Source organism: Lonchura striata, chromosome 1 (genome assembly GCF_050655825.1).
Source record: "Lonchura striata isolate lonStrDom1 chromosome 1, ASM5065582v1, whole genome shotgun sequence".
NCBI classification, from domain to species: Eukaryota; Metazoa; Chordata; class Aves; order Passeriformes; family Estrildidae; genus Lonchura; species Lonchura striata.
Window position 1 is genome coordinate 29,949,299 of NC_140703.1, and position 16,770 is coordinate 29,966,068.

A 16,770-nucleotide genomic window follows, 5' to 3' on the forward strand; every position below is an offset into this window, starting at 1 on the left:
CCTTCAGGAAAGCCCTGTTGTATTTCAGTCAGCCCACAGATTCACAGAATCACAGAACCAATTAGGTTGGAAAAGACCTCTGAAGTCATCAAGTCCAACCTATGACCAAACACTACCATGTTGACTAGATAATGGCAGTGAGTCTCATATCCAGTCTTCCTTTAAACAACTCCAGAAATGGTGACTCCATCATCTCCCTGGGCAATCCATTCCAATGTCTAATCTCCATTTCAGTGAAAAATTTCTTCCTAATGTCCAACCTGAACCTGCCACAGCTTAGGACTGTGTCATCTGTCACTGTTACTTGGAAGAAGGGACTGATCACCACCCATCTACATCCTCCTTTCAGGCAGTTGTAGAGAGCAATAAGGTCTCCCCTGACCGTCCTTTTCTCCAGACTGAACAACCCCAGCTCATTCAGCCTTTCATCGTGGGACTTGTGCTCAGATCCTTCACCAACAACGTTGCTCTTTGGAGGCTCTCCAGCCCCGCAGTGTCCTTCCTGAAGGGAGGGGCCCTTTGAAAAGTTTGTATTTATCTACAGACTTTATACACAAGTATGCACTGACGTGGGGCTGGGCAGCTGGGCGCTGTGCGCGGAGCTCGCGGGGCTCCAGCGCTCGGGCGGCCGCCCCCGGCCGCTCCCGGCCCGGGCGCCGCGGCGCTCCCCGGGCGCGGCGCCGGCGGCCGGACCGCGGCCAGAGCCGCCCCCGCCGGCCGGGCGGGCCGGGCGGGCCGGGCCGGGCGGGGCGGGGCGGCCCTGCAGGGCCATAAAGGGCGGTCGCGGGCAGCGGCGGGGCCGGCGTGCTTGCTCGGGGCGAGCGGCGGGGCCGAGGTGAGCGGCGGGGCCGGGGCTCCTCTCCCCTCTGCGGGGCGGGCTCTCCCGGGAGCAGGAGCTCGGCAGCGCTCCTGTCGTGGATGCGGGTGTTGGGGGCGGAGGGAGCCGCAGCTCCCGTCCCCAGCGCCGCTGGGCTCCGCGGGACAGGCCCGGGGGATTTTTGGGTGTTGTGTTAAATTATATGTCTTATAGGAGAAAGTTGCTGCTGCAGGGTAACGCACCCCGTCGTGACCAAGGTGAAGGTGTGTAGTCCTCGCTCTTTTTTTGCTTCTGGTTTGAGTGATGTATTCAATGCTCTTTATTTTCGGTATTAAAGATAGTTAGTGTTTCCTGCCTCCGTAGTGGTTTTCTTCCTAAGGACTGAGTATCTTCAGGTGTCCGATCTTGTGGAGGGAGTGGCTGGCAGTGAAGCAGGGGGCATGGGAGCTGTTAGCATCCCAAATACACTGGAGTCGCTAGGAATCTGTTGTCACTAACATAAACCTTGCCGAGTAGGCAAACACTAGCGATTTGAGGGTGGGAGGTTTTGGAGGTTGATAGCCTGAGAATTAAATCCTCCACTGAACAGGAAACGAAGTACTTTGTCTTCTGCCCGCCAAGGGCATCAATGTGCATTACCCTCCTAGGTGAGGGTCACCAAACAGAGCCAGGTGTGTATGGTGTGGTTGGAAGCGCTGGTCCAAGTCCTTTCTGGTCACTGTGTGAGTGAGATGCGTGTGTTGTCTTGGCTGCAGAGAGGACTACAAATCTGAAGAAGGAGAGGGAATAGTTTTAGAGGCAGTAGCTGAAAGCATTTGCAGCTTCAGTTAGAAGTTGTGGGAAGACTCTTATGTTCTTTAGTGATCTGAGAGATTTAATAGAAATATAGTGAGTTCACTAAGGAAACATACTTTAATGTGCTCTCAGTTGCCTGAGAGCAACTGCTGGCAGGCTTGATGCGTTTGTGTTTATGCTGTGTTGGAGTATTAAAGATGAAGCTCAAAGAACCACTTGATTTGTCCTAGATTAATCATCTTGCAAATCAGAGGTTTGTTTCATACCTGCTGGTGCTGATGTGATCCATGGCAGAACAGTTTGTAATGCAGCAGCTCCTGCTTGAGGACAGAAGCTTCTTCCCTAGAGGGATTCTAACCTCACTGTTTACTTGCTCTGGGATTTGACTCTCTTCATCCAAAGAGGTGGCAGGTCGAATGAGTTGCTCAAAAATGAAAAGCTGAAAAAAGGGGATGTCTGAGATGACAATAGTTGTTCTTTGAAACTTGCTTTAATATGTTCCATGCACTGTGCTATTGCATGCCAGGAAACTATAGGGCTTGGTTTTTCCTTCTTGGTAGGCAAGAGTTAATTTTCTTAAGTTTGACTAGTCTGACCTTGGCAGCTGCAGTCTTCAGGAGTATTTGGGGCAGAAGAAGGTGAGGCCTCAATTAGTCTGTAGCTGTCAGGAAGCACCTGGCTACGCAGAAACCTGGAACACTTAAAAAAAGAAAAGGGTCTTAACACCAGTTTGAGTTGCATGACTGTAGAACATCTGTAAGTGTCTCCATGCTACAATAGGCAAGTGACTTAAGGAATCTTGTCACAGCTAATCAGATCATTCTCTTGTGCTTAAAATGTTCAGACAAGGCTGTGACCAAGTCTGGTTAGTGAGATTCTAGATGTTAAAAGAGAAACATGAACTTGTTATGCATCATCTGAATTTATCGCAGATCTTACAGGCTTGTTTGCCCTTCACAAATGAGCAGACCTTGGGACAAGTATGAGCATTTCCAGAAAGGTAGTTGGTTAGGCAGTGTCTCTGTAAGCAGCTCTTTACCCTTCTTCAAAGACTGGAGTGCCCATTGAATGCTGTTGCCCGAGTTTGCAGCTGAAATTCTGTCCAGGATGTTCAAGAGCTGCAGCTTTTTGCAGGAGCAGCTTGTACTTGGCCTTTATCCTGTGAGTGATAGATGCTGGATCATTTAGAAAGGAAAGTGTTCTATGTAAAGGAAGAAATCTTGTATCTTTGACATAATTTAAGAGTTATCAGTGGACTGGATGTCTAAGCTCTGAAACTAACACCTGAGGGTGTTCTGCAGTTGTGTTAGTTGGAAACAGCAGTTTGAGCTTTATATGCATCATGAAACAACTTCAGAGCTTAACTCTCTGAAGTGCTTTGCAGCTCATCTCACTTCTGCTGGTGCTGCTGAGGACTTTAGCCTTAGTTTGTGTCATCTTTGGTAATTTCCATTTGGCACAAACTACTTTCCTGAACTAACTCTACCTCACCAAAAAAAAAAAACAAACCCAAAGGCAACTCATTTTTTTTTTTTTTTGCCTGCACCAATAGTAAAGCTGTGTCTCATTTCAGAAGAAAGGATTGCTGGTAGTCATTAATACATAGAGTTATTTCTGTCTAGTTTGTGTCTGTGCGAGTGAACAGAAAAACAGAGCCTAGGAGTAGATCTAGGAAGCACAAAAAGAAACTCTGACTTGTCTTTTTCTTTTTATATTCTACCTCCATACAGTTTCTTTGGAGAAGAAAAGCCCAAAGATGGCATGCAAAGGAAGTAGCAGAGCAGACTCCATGTCCTGCAGTGTCCTGAACTGGGAGCAGGTCAGCCGCCTGCACGAGGTTCTTACAGAGGTGGTTCCCATCCACGGGCGGGGGAACTTCCCAACGCTGCAGATAACTCTGAAGGACATTGTTCAGACGGTCCGGAGCCGGCTGAGCGAAGCAGGCATTGTGGTCCACGATGTCCGTCTGAATGGGTCTGCAGCTGGTCACGTCCTGGTCAAGGATAATGGGCTGGGATGCAAAGACCTGGATCTCATTTTTCAAGTTTCTCTCCCAAGTGAGGCAGAGTTTCAGTTAGTTCGAGACGTGGTCTTGCGTTCCCTCTTGAATTTCCTGCCGGAAGGAGTAAGCAAGCTGAAGATCAGTTCTGTAACACTGAAGGAAGCCTACATCCAGAAGCTGGTCAAAGTGTACACAGAGACTGACCGCTGGAGCTTGATATCACTTTCCAACAAGCATGGCAAAAATGTGGAGCTTAAGTTTGTAGACTGCATACGGCGGCAATTTGAGTTTAGTGTAGACTCGTTCCAGATCATTCTGGACTCCCTGCTCTTTTACTATGACTACTCGGAAACCCCCATGTCGGAGCACTTCCACCCAACTGTGATTGGGGAGAGCATGTACGGAGACTTTGAAGCAGCTTTTGATCACCTCCAGAACAAGCTGATAGCTACCAAAAATCCTGAAGAGATCAGAGGTGGTGGGCTGCTGAAGTACAGTAACCTCTTAGTACGAGACTTCCGGCCCATGGATAAGCGCGAGATCAAAACGCTGGAGCGCTACATGTGCTCCCGATTCTTCATTGACTTCCCAGACATCCTGGATCAGCAGCGCAAGCTGGAGACCTACCTGCAGAACCACTTCTCCAAAGAGGAGAGGAGCAAGTACGACTACCTCATGATTCTGCGCAGGGTGGTGAATGAGAGCACCGTCTGCCTCATGGGGCACGAGCGAAGGCAGACTCTCAATTTGATTTCTCTGCTGGCACTCAAGGTGCTGGCAGAACAGAATGTCATCCCTAATGTCACTAATGTGACCTGTTATTACCAGCCAGCACCTTATGTCAGCGATGCAAACTTCAGCAACTACTACCTTGCTGGTGGCCCTGTGCTGTACAGCCAATCCTACCCCACTTGGTTGCCTTGCAATTGATTGCTTCCCTCGAGTGCTCCTGGCTGGAGGCTACTGAAAGCCACAAGTGTAAATATAGACAAGTAATAAGTGTCAGTTGGATGTTCTCTAATGGAAACTTGATTGTATCAGACTGTCCATTTCCTGGTGTGCAGTGGGATTATGCAGCCAGGTGACCTGCTATGAATCTTTAAGAGTATCTCTACAAATGCCAAAAAGCCTTATTACCTCTTCATCTGGAGGAGAGAACCAGCAGCCAAATGTTAAGAGGAGCAGTTAAGAAACTTTGTGCTAGCTCTGGAAGTGGCTGTTAACATGGGATCTAAGTGGAGTATTCAGTAAACTGGGTTGGTTAATTGACTGTAAAATGCCTTAAGCAGAAACTGCTCTTGGAGTAGCAGCAAAACACTGCTTTCTATTTCCTAACCTCATTATTCTTCCTCAGTCCAAGTTCTGGCCAAATTTCTCTTGAACTAATTGTGCCAAGACTGGGCTCATGTTATTCTTGGGTTGCTTTCACTTTGTGTCTTTGTAAAGCTGGTAACAGTGTGGATACTGTCTGTCTTGTAGAGGACATAAATGTTGTTTCCTGTAGTGCCTATGGCTATGTGGTCCTGCCTTGAGTTCAAGATTAATTTCTTGGAAGTTGAAGATAGTTTAGTAAGTCTATTCATAAAGCACAAACTGGTTAAATTTTTCTTGACTACAAAAACTTGGAAGGTGGCATTTCTAAAAACACACCAAAACATAATCTAAAACTTGGTAATGTAAAAAATCCTTGAAATGAGGAATTGAAGCTTTAAATAGAATTGGAGCCACAGTTTGAACAGTTAACTTGAAAAAATATTCTCGAGTCCAGCATGAAGCAAAAGCTTTTCTGACTATCTTTCAAAACAATTTTGGCACAGTTGGAAAATAGCACAGGTCTTACTTTGGGGTTTGACCAGATTTTCTTCCTCACAGATCTGCAGCAAAACCTACAAAAACCCTAAACAAACATTCCAAGTAATTCTAAATTGCAGGATTATGTACACTCCTGCCACAATGTGAATTCTGAAAGTGGCTCCTAAAATTTCTTGTTGTATGACTTCAGGCTGGTCCTGAAGGTTTGCCTTTCTGTAACTGCTGAGCTTACTGGGTTATCACTATCACCTGGTCACTGTGAGACAGCATTTTGATTGGTTAGGGTAAAAATTCTTCCTTTTTACTGCTCTTAACCCTCACTTGAAGAGGTGTACAAACCCAAAGCAGAGCTCTCCACAGAAGCTGTATGTGTTGCAGGTCTGGGCCTGAGTTCAGACTAGTCTCTGGAAGAGTATACACTCCCTTGGAGGTACAGAGAGCTGATCTTCCTGAAGGATGTGTGCTGAACTTGCTGCTTTGAGACTCCTGGGCTTTATAAGGAAGGTTAAAAATTCCCCAGTTATTTATGCAGTGGTGTTATGAACCAGATGATTTTCACTGAATTATAATAGCAAACTACATATAGCAATGATCTTGAGTTTCTTTTGTTTAACCAGAGATGTAGACTAGAAAGGCAAATCTTACAGCTATTGACTATGTTCTGGTCTTTTCACTAATTCAAGAATGCTTGTTCACTGAATTTTTTATTCTATAACTATTTATTACTGTTTCTGCAAGCTCGAAAGACCAAAGTGCCTGATCCAGCAAATGATTAAGGCTTAGAAGGTAAAGCAGAAAGCAGGTGGAACACCAAATGTTTGCTTGCTATTCAAGGTAGAAAACAGCAGCAGTGCTGTGCTTAAATGATGGTGAAAATTGCCTGCTCCTCATAAGACCAAGAAGTTCTTTCCACTTTTCATAACTACTTCATAAAGACTGTCTCAACAGAGCAGAGGCTACTTCTCTGTTCAGACTTCATGTAGCTTAGGAAAGCAGGGAGAGATGCAACCTACCAAGTAGACTGTATTTAGCCAAGCAGGCTTTAGCTTAATTTTCTGAGCATTTTGGTAGTAACTTCAGTAGCAAAAAGAGAAATAATTTGTTGGATTATATTGTGGGTTTTTTTCATTAAAGGCTTCCTGATTAGTTAGCCAAAGTAGCTAAACTTGAAAGCAAACCTGGCCTTTTTCATTAACTGTGGCTTGGACCTGGTGTGGTTTACAGACAAGACATCTGTCATCCAAGACTTTGACTTTTTAAAAACTAACATGATGCCAGTGTTGTCATATGTGTTAAACTTAGTGCAAGTTTACTGCTGGAATGCAGTTCTAGGCAAGAATAACTCCTGCTTGGAAAGCAATACTTGGCCTAGTATAGAGTGTCACTATAAAGAAGACTTCAGAGTTTGTAATTGCTGTCATCTCTTGCATAGATGTTTTTGAAGCCAGCCTATGCTATAGCCATTGCAGAAGTGAACAGCTGCCTAGAGGGGCTCAGACTGAGCCCTTCTGCCTTCTGTGATGTCATGGTTGATCTTTAGGAACTGTTCTTGTGCATTGGCTCACGTGGGAGAAGTGGTGAGGTGCTTGAGAGGAGTCCTCACAAGCTGGAAACACAGACTTGTTTTATTAGTCTTTAATGCCTTGGCTGCTGGACATCAGGCCAGGTGCATCTCCTGGAAAAAAAATAAAAAAGGCTGGAGAAGGAAAAAAGGCTGAATTGGATTCCTAGTTAGACAGAGCTATGGACAAGTTTCCTGCCATAAATGTTGTGCTTTTGCTGATGTAACTTGATGCTGAGGCCTCCGAGGAAGCTCCACATTGAATTGCTGCTCTCTGAACAGCTGAGCATGTGGGTTTGAGCTTTGCAGGATTCTTGGGTTCCCTGTCTGGTTGTTACAATGCTCAGACACATGGGAAATGCTGATGCTTTGTACCTGGCTCTTGGATACTAACCCCTCGAATGGTTAAATTGTACCCTGCACACTGCCTGCTGCGCTGACCCTGGAGTACCAGGGGCTGCTGGGGCACTGCTTGTCCCATTGCCTTCAAGATAATCCAGGCTTGGCAGGTAAAGCTGGTGTACTTGGTAGCTTTTCATCACTGTGCTGCAAGCAGCCTACCCCTTTCTGTTCTGGGTTGTCCTGGCAGCTTGATGGTGCAAGTGGCAGTGGCTTAATTTGCTGTGGGTTAACTGGTTTGAGTTCAGGTTTATGGTGACCCCTATTGCAAGGGTTATTTGAGAATGGGCACTATGTAAAAGTGATGATCCTAGGCCAAGTCTAGGGTGCCTGCTTGGTTCAGTCACCCCTCTGCACTAATAATGCCTCTGCAAGCCTATTGGGTGTCATGTGGAGGTTAGAGAGAGACTACTGTATTTCAGACTGTTACCTGATACATTCCCTCTGGGCAGTGCCATTAAAACAAAGCTGCAGTAACACTCAGTGCATCATTCCTCAGGATCAAGCTTCTGCTAACTAGGCTGTGGTGTAAAATAGCTGTTTGCTTCTGCTTAGTGTAGCTTATAAGCACTGCTGGACAAAGCCAGTCTGAGGTTAAGCACCTGTTGACAGCGTTTATTGCCAAGTTTCCCTTGACTTGCAGTTTATTGTTGTGACTTCCTCACTGTAAGATAGACTTCTTTATTTAATAGAGATGCTACCAAAAAGACCTGGTAGAATACTGTGTTTAGTCACTTTGGTAAAATCCCTGTGCTGATCCATGGTCACTGTGACAAGTTGTAATCTAAAGCATAGTTTGTGCTTACTCTGCTAAAGATTTAATTATTGCTGTGTATGTCCTCAGCTCGGTCAGTCAATCACTAAGTTGGGGGTTTAAGAATACTGCTTGCTTCTGAATAACCATGTTTCAAAAGATCCTCATGCTTTCACTTAATCACCTCCTCTGCAAAGCAGTAGGTAGTGCATAAATCTAGTCCAAATACCTAAAGCTTTTAATTTAAACTTAAAGATCCATATTTTGGACTTAAGTTCTGGGGTTAAGCATTTGGTATGTCCCTAGCCTTTGTGGGCTCCCGATTCCTAGGATAACCACTGATGTTACTGATCTCTGCTTGTCACTATATGAGTAGTTGGGAAATGCTTCTTAGAAGAGAACCTGAAGAAATTACATTAATTCTAAACTGTCAGTGTACTGATGGTATTTGTTTCCCATTCCTCTCACTCAACTCAGTCAGGATTCTGTAATTGTTAGGCACAGGAATGAGCAGTAAGTTGACCACAGGCACCAGCAGCTTGGTCTCATTTGGGCATTGAGATAGTCAAATGAATAATAAAACTTCTAGCCCTCACATCTAAGTCTTACTCAATTGTTTCTTGAATACAGTCAAGTGTATTTCATAAATGTTCTTTATTTGCAATGAAGCTAGATATAGAGTGGGACATTGGTCTGTGGTAGAAACTTTGGGGGGAATGGTTTGAGCACTCTGGATTTTCTCACTTAAATGTTTGAATTGGGCTTGTCTCTCTGAATAAAACTGCACTTCCCATTGAAATTTAGAAGGCCTTTTTTCCTATGTTTCTTATTATTTTTTGCTATTAAAAGAAGTCAGCTCTTGGAAAACCTGTCTCTCATCTCTTTGGAAGAAGTAAGTTGGTTTTGTTTTTTTGTTTGTTTTTTTTTTCCTCTCCTTTCTTTTTAGCTGGCAAAACAGGGTACTAGAAATATTTGGATGTGTGATGAGCCCAAATGTGAGATTGGTCACAGTAACTTTGTCTACTGTTCTTCACTGTGGTGTTCACATGTCATCCTTGGAAGATGGGGTTTGGACCTTAATGATGCTGAAATTCTTGTGCAAATAAATGTATGCTAAACAACCCTTGCCTCAAGCTATTTTTGCATCTAAATAATACTGACAAAGTATCTGTAGAGCGTATTGGCCAATGAGTGGGCAGGTGACTTCTGAGGTGAGTAATAGTGTGGGGTACACAGTAATGCTTGCTTTAGATATTATTTGAGGTACATTTTTAATATCTGCCTCAACTTAGTGAAGATTTGTCAGTTAAGTGAGACATGATTAATCTTTCACTTTCATTATAGAGACAGCTTCTAGAAAACCATTTTTACCCTGTCTGACCATCATCTGGTCTCAACTTTAAGATGTGGTGAAACACAGCCCTAGACCTGTTAGGTAGGGTCTGGTGTGAACTAGAGCCTGACAGCCTGTTCTGTGACACACTCCATTTATTTGCTACTGCAAACTTTAATTCATGACCCAAGGGGGTGAGAAACAAAGTCAGCAATTGTTCTTCAGGTTATTTATAGGTTGAAAGCCTTTGCTTTCATGCTGTCCTAAACACTGATGCTACTATTAACCAATGGTCAGTGGGAGATGAGCAGGTCAAAGCTAAGTACAAACTAGGGCTGTGTGGCAGTCCTGCTGCTCTTGCTCTGGAATAAGGAATAAATGCTCTGAAAAAGTGTGCTTGCTTCTAATCCCCTCCAGAGCTCAGACAAACTCCAGCCTCAGTTAAGTATTGCTGGAGAAATTCCAGGACCTTGTAACACCTGCAGTGGAAAGGTCTGTGGAATTTAGAGCAGTGTGATCCCATGGCAGCAATCAAGAACCTTGTGTAGTCCCTTTTCCAGATCTAATTGCTTCCCTATGTACTTAAATAGAGAACTGATAATGCTGGGCAACACAAACCATCTGCTGTCACCTAAAACTCTTACCTTACTCCTGCTTGTCACACCACAAAAGCTTTGGAGTTATTTTGGGTACCATCCTTATGTTTCTGGAAAACCAAGCTCAGCTTTGCAGGGTCATAAAGTCAAGCAACAAAATAGCTGTGCTTAGGCAAGTGCTGCCAGAGTACTCTGTATGTTCCGTATAGAGCTTATATAATGGTAAACATTCAGAGAACTAAGGAAAGATGTTTTTGCTCTATTGCAGTTGTATTGTTAGTGAAAATAAGTATCCTGTTCTGGTGTGCCTGCTAGAACTCTGCCTTTTCTGTGCTGTGCAAAATGAGCTCAGTCTTGTCATGGGCTGTGAGGCATTAGACACGTGGTAATCTGTATTATTGACATTATTCTATCAGGTGTACTTATTCTCTCCTTCCTTCTGTGATGGAGTACTTAATATTTTTGAAATCAGAGTATTCAAAGTGTCCTTACAGAGACAGAATATTTGATCCTATGAGAGAGAGAAAAAAAAAATCTGTGTATTCCTGCTTATTTAACATTACTTATTACATATTAGTATATTTAGTTCATCAATACATTAAATACCTGCAGTTGCTATTTTCAGCAAGAAAATGACATTTTTATTTGTCCAGCACATACCACTTGAATATGGCTATAAAGCATGGCAGTTGTGTTTTGCTGCAGTAGCAGTGCTGTGATCTGTTCAGCTTCATCTCAACAAGTTCCACATCCTATAGGCAAGACTGCCCAGCCAAGGGTGTATTTAGCCTGCCAAACCCAAGTGATTTTCCTCCTAGAAAAGGATTGAATCATCATGCTGGAAAAAAGTGTGAGTCTTGACAAAACCTGTGTTCAAAGCAGCTGCTAGAGTCTGAGCTGGTAGTTTGTGTATAGGATGAAGGAATCCTATACATTTGTTAGTGTTATCCCTTTGGCCCTTGGCTAAGTGGTTTAATTAACAAGCAGGAATGAGTTGCCTCGGCTGGGCTGTGAAGTGCTGGGCTGTTTTTGTCACTGGTAAGCAGATTAGATGACAATCCGTATCACCCCACTGCTTGGGGAATGGAGTAGTGCAAACTCTGGGACAAGTCTGGCCAAGACAGAGGACTGGCTGGTCTAGTCTGTGTCAATAACCTTTTGTCACTGAGAAACCTCTGTAGAAACTCCTGTGTACTTCAGAAGACTCCCAAGGCTTGATTGCACCTCAAGCAAAGGGAAAATTGTCCTCCCTTGCAAGTAGGAAGGTTTGAAGTGTGAGAATTCTAATTATCTCACTGCCCCCATGCAGCAAGGCAAATCTGAGTGTGCCAGATACATGGAATGCTGATTACACCCACAGACTGGTCCCTTTGTGGGTGCCCTTCTTGCTTCAGAGCCGATTGTCCACCTGCAACTATTCCCTTCCCCTCCCCCTCTCTATTGCTTATCAGAAAAACTCACTCTGAAAGCTATATCTAAATGTTCCTCCCTGAAAGTTAGTGCCCTGAGCTGGTCTAAAGATAGGGGCAATGCATCGTGTACTGGGAGAACCTGTTCTAATATTTGATTGTGGTCATTACTGAGAATTTCAATTGCATTTTCACACTGGCCTTTGGACTTCATCTTCAGCCTGTGGATTACTGCATCCTTATCAATAAGGCTGAGAAGTCCCAGACAGTCTCCTGCTATCCACTAACCTCTTCAGTTCTTGGATGGACTGCAGGAAGTGGGCACTTGAAGCTTTTTGTTGTATACATTTGGTTCAGAAGCTGGAAAAATTTTCTTCTGTAACTTCCTTGTTCCTGTTTCTTGTGACCCAGCACCAGCTGTTAGCTCAGTGCTCTACATATTCCCAAAAAATGGTGCTCAGATTTTGAGCATCAAGTCTTTGATGTTTGTGTCCACAAACTCTGCCTGCCATTGTTACCATGGCATTATGGCATGCCAAGTGCTTGTGCCGAGTCAGTTATCCACAGTGATTCCAAATTCCATCTGCTGCTTTCTGAGGCAGCCTCTACCATCTGCTATCAACAACATCTGTGCTCCTGCTTTCCAGATGTGGTATTTTGCACTTGGGGGTACTAGAAAAACATTTTGTCTGAATTCTATGAGCAAATACTCCCAAAGTGGATGGACAGAGTAACTCATCTTCATTGTTTTTCTACCATGCTGTCTTCAGTGTTGCATAGTTCTCACAGTTTTGCATTGTTCTTGCATACTGAAGGGTATGTGACGTGGTTGTGGGCACTTTGAAACCTGCAGGTGGTTTAAAACCAGTGTCAGCACAAAATCCACAGAGGTACTGGACACAGGTTATTTTGGGAGTTTTTATTTGCTCTGCAAATACAGAGCAGAGGCAGAAAAGAAACCTTATATTCTGTCAGTGCTTAACAGCAACTCCTCAGCCCTTTCCTCTGCACCCCCACATCTAAAACTCTGCAGTTAAAAATGTCCTTGGGGCTTACTTTCTAATTACTGATTTTACTTACTGTTTATAAGGAACAGATGAGTAGTCAAAGGGTCTGGTTTGACACAACTGAAGAGCTCAGTATTTCTGCTCTTGCCATCACACCTGTAACTCATCAGAGTCATCTGCCTGTCCTGCTGCTGGGGTGGGGCTCCCCAAATGTTGCATAGCCCTGACTAATTGCCAGGACTGATGTAAATCTCTAGACCCCCATGATTTCCCTTTCACTTTGTCCTCCTGGGCAGCTTTTCTTCAGGTTGGGACAAAGGAAGTTATTCTGGGGATGAGAGCCTGCCGTAGGCACAGTCCAAATTCCCTGGTGGGAGTTAGTGCAGTGCTGTGAGGGATTTGCTGACAGCCTGGCAGACCTGAGTGGCATGGGCTCCTGTGTGACAGCTGTCCTGCTGCCCAGCTGCACTGGACTGTGCTTCCTCAGCCCTGTTTGATCAGTGGGACCAAAATGTGCAGATGGAGCTCAGCCTCCGGCATAAAATTCATGGAGTTACTCCAGAGAAATGCTGCTTGCAGGAAAAAATCCCCCCAGCATCTGTTTTGGAGCAGAGGAAATCTGAATGTGGAGTAATATTCCAGCTAAAGATGCCTCAAATATTCCAGCATGCCTCAAATTGGTGGTTAGCCTCCCTCCTTGCAGCACTTCTCTGGTAGAAGGAGGATTCCTATTTAGTACAGTTCCCCAGACCATGGGCCCTGAATAGAGGCAGAGGGTAACAGAGGGACCTGCTGGCAGGGCCAGGAGTGAATATTTTGGAAGCTCTGCCTGTTGATGGAGTGGGAAGGGAAAGGGAGGCTGTATGGTATAGGGGCATTTCAGAAATCAAATAGAAGGCTTCAGGTTTTAAAAAACCACAGAGATGAAGCAGGAAACCAACAGAGAGAACATGTTCCATCTTCTTACAAGCAGGTCTGACTTCATAGTGCAGCAGCATGCCAGCAGAACTTGCAGTGGGGCTGTGTTATGCCCATGTTTAGGATGCTCTACAAATATAATTTGTTACTTTTTGCAACAGCCCATTGCAATATAAACTGTGGTAAATGTGCTCTTCTAGTATACTTGACAAAAGTGTCTTGCTGTAAAACTGCTTGTGAAGTTATGACTTTTAATTGCAAAAGAGCAGCTTTTACTTTGAAGGTGCTTGCTGCCTGATTGCTGGTTTTACTTACTGCTAATAAGGAGTGAATAGGGAAAGGGTCTTTGGTTCACCTCAGGGATCATTTGACCGATTTGCAGTATTATAATACCAGATCATCATCAGAGAGTTTATGTCCACTACAGCCAAAAGGCCCAGATCCCAGACCTCATGAAAAAGTACTGTTACAGTGCACTATAATGGTCTAGGCTTGAATAAGAGAAAAACTGCAGAAAAAGCCAATGTAAACCTGTTTTGGTTTTGTTTGGTTGGTTTTGGTTTTTTTTATGATGACTGTTCTTCAGGCTGTTTCAGGCATGCTTGATAGATTGCAAGCCATGCTTCATTTGTGAGAAGGACCATCCATCTCAGAGGAGGAGGTTCATTTCTATACATATTGCATTGTAATACATGACAAATAGGCTGCAGTGTAACAGCACTGGCCTGTGGCACTGCTTGAAACAGTCTGGCAGCCTAAGTGGCTGAATTTTGCATCCATTGATATGACACTACTTTTAAGAATTGTATCAGAGGACTGAGAAACTGCAGAGCTGTGTTTAAGGTTCATGTGGCCAGAGCTGCCTGAAAGGCAGCAGTACCCAATCTGCCTCTTGAGGAGAGGATTTCTGTGCATGGGTCATTTTGGAGAGGGCCTGGGGTGCTGCTGAGCACTGAGCAGCAGCACAGGGCCCTTCAGTGCCCTGCCACAGTCACTGCATAATGATGTGAAGTAAGTATCAATTAAACCTTACCTCCAAATGACGTGAATTAAGTGGAAAGTTAAACCTTACCCCCAAATTTAATCAGGTTCCATAGAAACCTAACATACTTCTTTAATTTTTCCAGTGGTTTAATTTCCTTTTTATTTCCGTAGCAATGGATTCTTGAGATTCTAGACATGCCAGAGTGCTGGCAGTTTACCTAGACTTTAACCAATCTTTATTCTCACGGTACTGAGTGAGCAGAGAACACAAGCACTGAGTAAACAAGGTGTAACTGCTCTATAAATGTTGTAAACAGATATTTAAAGAGTGGGTTTTAATGTATAGAGGACCATTAATACTTATTTTATTTTTTGTTATACACTTATTATATCTTTAAAGACCTAAAATCTTATTTTCATTAATAGTTGCCATTTTCATTTTTCTTCAGGTAGGTGTTGGTTGTAGCCTGGCTCCCGGATATCACCTGAAGATTCCTGTCACAGGTGATAAGAACAGCAAAATGTAGGTATGACTGCTGTTCAGGCTAATGTTTTACTTCCTGTGTTCCAAAGGGAAGGTAATTTAAAAAAAAGGAAAAATCTTGTGAAATATTGCACAGACTCACAACAATATTTTTTTTTCACAAAAGAGTTTTTATATAAATTCTTTTCTTTATAAAGACGCATTGAAGCAAGCCAAGAGATTTATTTTGGCTGGGGGTTTCTGACATACAGCCACCTAAAATAAGCTGCTTATGGCATTTCACAGGGAGCTGTGTCCTGTGCCCAGGGTTACTGTGAGTTGAGGCAGCCCTGGTGTCAGTGCCTGGCTGCAAAACCTGTCTGGGGCTTTTCTGCTCCTTGGCACTTTGGCTTCGGGTGTTCTGGAACCTGAACTCAGCCTCTGGTTAACCAGAGCATTGCTTCTTATCCTGAACTGCTAGAAATATGACAAAAATACCAGGAATTTTCTTCCAAGGCCGGTGGAGACCCGTCCCCCTTTCATGTGGGTCTGTTCCTGCAGGCTGCTCGAGCCTTCCCTGCTCCGTGTCAGGCTGGGTGTCAGCGATCTTTCAGCCAAAATCTGCAGGGGTCAGGGTGGAGGCATCTCCTGCAGGGATAAGGAATCTTTTTGTATTCTGTCTTGCACTCTCACGTGAAGCTCAGTGACCCACTTGTCCTAGCTTTTGTTTTTTCCATGTCTGAATGTGGCAGGAAGTGCTGCTGCCACGGCAGGAGAAGAGGTTCAGGGGAAAAGTCTGACTCAGAGGCCAGAGCTTTATTACAGAAAAAGTTCACACCTTTAAAGCATATCCAATCCATGCTTTTAACCATTTTTCTCCAGTTATATTTGGTTGGGTAAAGTTACTGTCAGGCCCATGAACTTCAAGGATTCTCCCTCATTTCCAAATGGAAATTACTCAAAACCATTTAAGAGCCAGAATTAGAAAACCAGTTAGCACTGAGTCTGTGCTGGTGACCACATACCTGAGATTGGTTTAGCCAGGAGGCATTCAGGGGTCTGGAGGCTGTTTTTGGAGTATCCAAATGAGAACCTTTAGGATATGAAACAGAGTATTCCTGCCAGTGGTTTGGTATATTGTGATGTATCTCTAAAAACCTGATTATCTCAACAGGAGGGAATTCTGAGGAAGATGGGTAGGATAAAAAAAATAATTGTGGAGAAGAAATACATTTTCAAATGGGTAAAGTTCTTTAGGAGGACTATATTAGGTAGACAAAAAGCTGTGTATGCAAGAGAGATGATAGCTTCAGCTAAAAGCCACTGTAACGAGCTCAGTGAGACTGGAAGATGATGACACCCCTGAGCTGGTAGGGGGTGGAAAAAGACACGCATCAAACTCATTTTCCAATGTTAAATTCCAGTTCAGATTTTTATGAGTTTTGGTTTTTTTTTTTTTTTTTTTTTTTTTTTTTGGGTTTGGTTGGGGTTTTTTTTGCTTTTTTTTGGTTTTTTTTTTGGGTTTTTTTTTTCCCTTGCTGGCTAGGTTTTCTCCCTGTCAGCCAGCTTTCCCCGAGCCGTCCGTGCGCGCCGGGGCGCCCCGCGGAGCGCTCAGCACCGCGGACAGCGCCCGCAGCCGCCCGGCTCCCGGCGGGGACAGCCCCGGGACACCGGCCGGGCCCCCGGGCTGCCGTGCTGGGACGGGTACGCCTCTCTGTGCAGGATGTTTGGGTGTTGCACGCATCCTTTAATTAAGAGGGATAATTAACTCTTTTAAGAGCTCCCTCATTTGATGGAGAAATTTCCAAAAAAATGAGGCGGAGACTCTTCGGGCGTGGTTAACCAGAAAGGAGATGGGGAGGGGTGTTCCATGCGATCCCGGTGTGAATAGAAGCCTCCAGAGGGAGAGCCTGTTTTCCA

General features: G+C 44.3%; 1 protein-coding gene across 3 annotated transcripts; it reads left to right on the plus strand.

Moving 5' to 3' along the window:
• Window positions 1–743: 743 nt before the first annotated feature.
• TENT5C (terminal nucleotidyltransferase 5C) lies at window positions 744–16,046 on the plus strand. Of its 3 annotated transcripts, XM_085572592.1 has the most exons (3): window positions 758–835; window positions 1,031–1,080; window positions 3,343–16,046. In XM_085572592.1, exon 3 carries the CDS (start codon window positions 3,369–3,371, stop codon window positions 4,542–4,544), a length of 1,176 nt encoding a protein of 391 aa, XP_085428718.1. In that variant the 5' UTR covers window positions 758–835; window positions 1,031–1,080; window positions 3,343–3,368; the 3' UTR covers window positions 4,545–16,046. The 3 variants fall into 3 exon arrangements, with proteins under 3 accessions (XP_085428722.1, XP_085428718.1, XP_085428709.1); XM_085572596.1 differs by lacking the exon at window positions 1,031–1,080 and having other exon boundaries at window positions 744–835; XM_085572583.1 differs by lacking the exon at window positions 758–835 and having other exon boundaries at window positions 913–1,080.
• The last annotated feature ends 724 nt before the right edge of the window (window positions 16,047–16,770 follow it).